Below are 2,959 nucleotides of genomic sequence, written 5' to 3'. Positions count from 1 at the left end.
ATGCACATTATTCAAAATCGACAAATATATCAGAAGATATTGCAAACGAAGCAAGTATAATAAATAAAAAATTATTAACAATCAGTTTAAATAAATATGTCTGTTATTTGATACACAATTGTGTATAAATCTTTTCAGATTGTAACTACGATAAAGCATCTCACAAAATCGTCGACAATAAAAAATTATTCACAGATGGAATCCATCTTGTGTGCGTTAGCTGATTTATCGTGCATCTCTGCCTCCAAAAAACTTCAAATCCTATCTGTTTTATTAAAAAAAGCAACTGAAAGCATGACATGCTGCGAAGAAATCGCTAAAGGTATTATTCATTCAAGACAGAAGTAGGATATCATAAAATCTATATGCATGTGTATGAATGTGTGGATGTATGTGAACGTTTACAAAAATTTGTTTTATTAAACGTAAAAATGGCTATTAATTCAAGAAAAGCTATTCCTATTAATATTTAATTTTTAATTTGAATCTTATAAAATTTTATATCTTGTATGATAAATTTAATCTTGTATGGTAAATTAAATCTCTATAAATTGAAAATCATCTTTATAATAATATTATAATAATTTGCAATAGGTAATTGCAAATAAAACTATTATGTAAATATTTATATATCTTGTATTTAAACTAATTAAACAACCATTAACAATTATCAATTATAAATTACCGTATACCGAATGAATCAAATAAATGCATTATTATTATTATTATTATACATTAAAACAGAATTATATTTAGCTATCTCATAAATTATAAGCTAAGACTTACACAAATAACTATCCTTTTACTTATTTTTATTACTGTGCTCGCGCTAATTTACAAGAGATGGCATTTTTTCACGATGCTTCTCGCATTGCATAAAATTCTTGTAATATTGCAGAACTGCCGGCGCATATTCAGACAAAAACTCTCTTAAATCTCGCAAGTACTTTTATTCGCGAATGGGGAGAAAAGCCATGTAAAACGCGATCCCATTTCAAAATTTGCAAATTTTGCGACAGCATTATCAACGACGAGTCTCGGCAATACGCGGTATAAAATACAAGTTATTAACATAATACCTTAATAGAATGCACAAGAGAATTTTATCCTCTTTTTAAGAGATTTATTTTCGTGAAAATATTTTTTTCACTTTCATATAAAAATTATTTTAGAAGAAATTTTGTTGCGTCGAAGCAGAACATTTCGATCGACTATTAAAGGAATGGCTCTCGCTATACGTGTCACACGTAATATTTATTTAATTTATGAAATTATGCCTATGCTATAAACAGATTCTCTTATCATTATCTTATCTTTTTGTAGAATATGTCAAAATTAAAATCTGCTAATCCTACCGAAGTCGAATACAAAATAAATTATTCCAACGAGAATACTTTGCAAAAAAGTGATGTTACAAGAGTCGATAACATCAATAATGCAAGACTACAATTAATCTCCATTAACGAAAATGATATACCGACACTCGAGGATCACTACAAAAAAAGTCATATTGATTCTCAATCGAAGATATATCCGAATACTTTGAAATTACATGACAAACGTCAACATAACGTTTTAGATACTTTAGGAGAAATCGATTCGAGAAAAGCTAAGCGTCTCATTCAATCAACCATCGAAATGGGTCACCGTACCGGAATCACCAAGGATCAATCGAATGGCAATCATTCACATCGGCACGAAGAAACAAGAGTGTCGGCAGGTGAAGCACGTAGTGAGAACCGTACAAGAAATACCGACACAGAAACGGGGAGAATACGCGAAAAACGTGACAATAATCCATATCAGCACAAACTCGGCGAGATCGAAGATAAGGACCGGCAAGATTGCAACTCGACTCAACGTGACGTGCAAGAAAAAACGGACAGATCGTGGATCGTGGCTGGAAAAACACGAAAAGATGGAGATATGGAAAACAGGAGTACGGTGGAAGAGAGCAGCGAAAACCCCGGTAAGAATCCTTATCAGCATCGTCGCGGGAAGGAACACGAGACGCGATTGCTGGATAACGGGACGAAGAAGATTGGCCGATTGGATCGAGTCGAGGAGAAGAGCACTTCGATAGAGACATCGAAGCCAACGAAAAGGCCCGAGATAAAACAGGGTGGAAATCGTCGCAATCGACATGAAAACGAGGAAAACCCAATTATTCACCAAGATAGGAAGAAAGGAGAGGATAAAGACAAGAAGGAAGAAACGATGTTAAATAAGAATAAGGAGGCTGAAAGTAAAAAAACGGCGGTTTTGCTTGACGAGGCGGAAGAGGGACGCTTTGTCGTTAATGAAGAGGGAAAACTTTCTACAAATGATGAACAACGCAAAGTTGCTTCAATCAAAAAAAGATATGATCTCGAGGAGGCGCGAAAATGGTTAACAGTTAATAGTAAGTACAGTAATATACAGATATTTTTATAAAATAAAATAAAAATATTGCACAGAACATTTTTTCAATATGATGTAAAGGTTAAATTTCGCGTGATTGAATATGTGGAATGCCGTTGGCACAAAATGCGGATAAAATACCTCGCTAAAGTTAAATGAAATCATTTCTAGTACTGTGCTTCTCTTGTACTATCGCACAAATCGCATTATCAATCGCGTGAAATGATGCAATGCGGTCGAGTCTCGTTAACAGATTCCAGTTATGGGAAATTTCTGTTTTACAGACCCTTCAAATCCGATCGAGTACCAATTATCGAACGTGCACTTTGTGGAACTTGGCTGGACTCTGTTGCCGATTACCAAAACCATGAGAAAGATCGTACAGTATGAAGCCAGACCGGCAAAGCCCAGTCTAGATTGGTAGGTGATTCAGATATATCTAGAAAAAATAATATATAAAATATATAAAATATAAAATATATAAATAATATGCTTTTTAAATAATAATGAGAGTCATAAGCAACCTTATTATTTACTAGAATTCTATTGGAAATTATTC

At 33.4% G+C, this 2,959-nt stretch overlaps 1 protein-coding gene across 1 annotated transcript in view; it reads left to right on the top strand.

Moving 5' to 3' along the window:
• The window catches only part of LOC140676287 (uncharacterized), a 6,083-nt gene continuing 3,124 nt past the window's right edge, over positions 1 to 2,959 (top strand). The window contains exons 1-6 of the mRNA XM_072911178.1: positions 1 to 54; positions 139 to 322; positions 899 to 1,050; positions 1,173 to 1,247; positions 1,324 to 2,401; positions 2,685 to 2,820. Coding sequence (XP_072767279.1) covers positions 1 to 54; positions 139 to 322; positions 899 to 1,050; positions 1,173 to 1,247; positions 1,324 to 2,401; positions 2,685 to 2,820 — 1,679 coding nt within the window. The remainder of the gene's footprint in view (positions 55 to 138; positions 323 to 898; positions 1,051 to 1,172; positions 1,248 to 1,323; positions 2,402 to 2,684; positions 2,821 to 2,959) is intronic.

Source organism: Anoplolepis gracilipes, chromosome 2 (genome assembly GCF_047496725.1).
Source record: "Anoplolepis gracilipes chromosome 2, ASM4749672v1, whole genome shotgun sequence".
In the NCBI taxonomy this organism is placed as follows: domain Eukaryota; kingdom Metazoa; phylum Arthropoda; class Insecta; order Hymenoptera; family Formicidae; genus Anoplolepis; species Anoplolepis gracilipes.
Note: the sequence above shows the minus strand (reverse complement) of the source record. Positions and strands in the feature narration are given on the sequence as shown.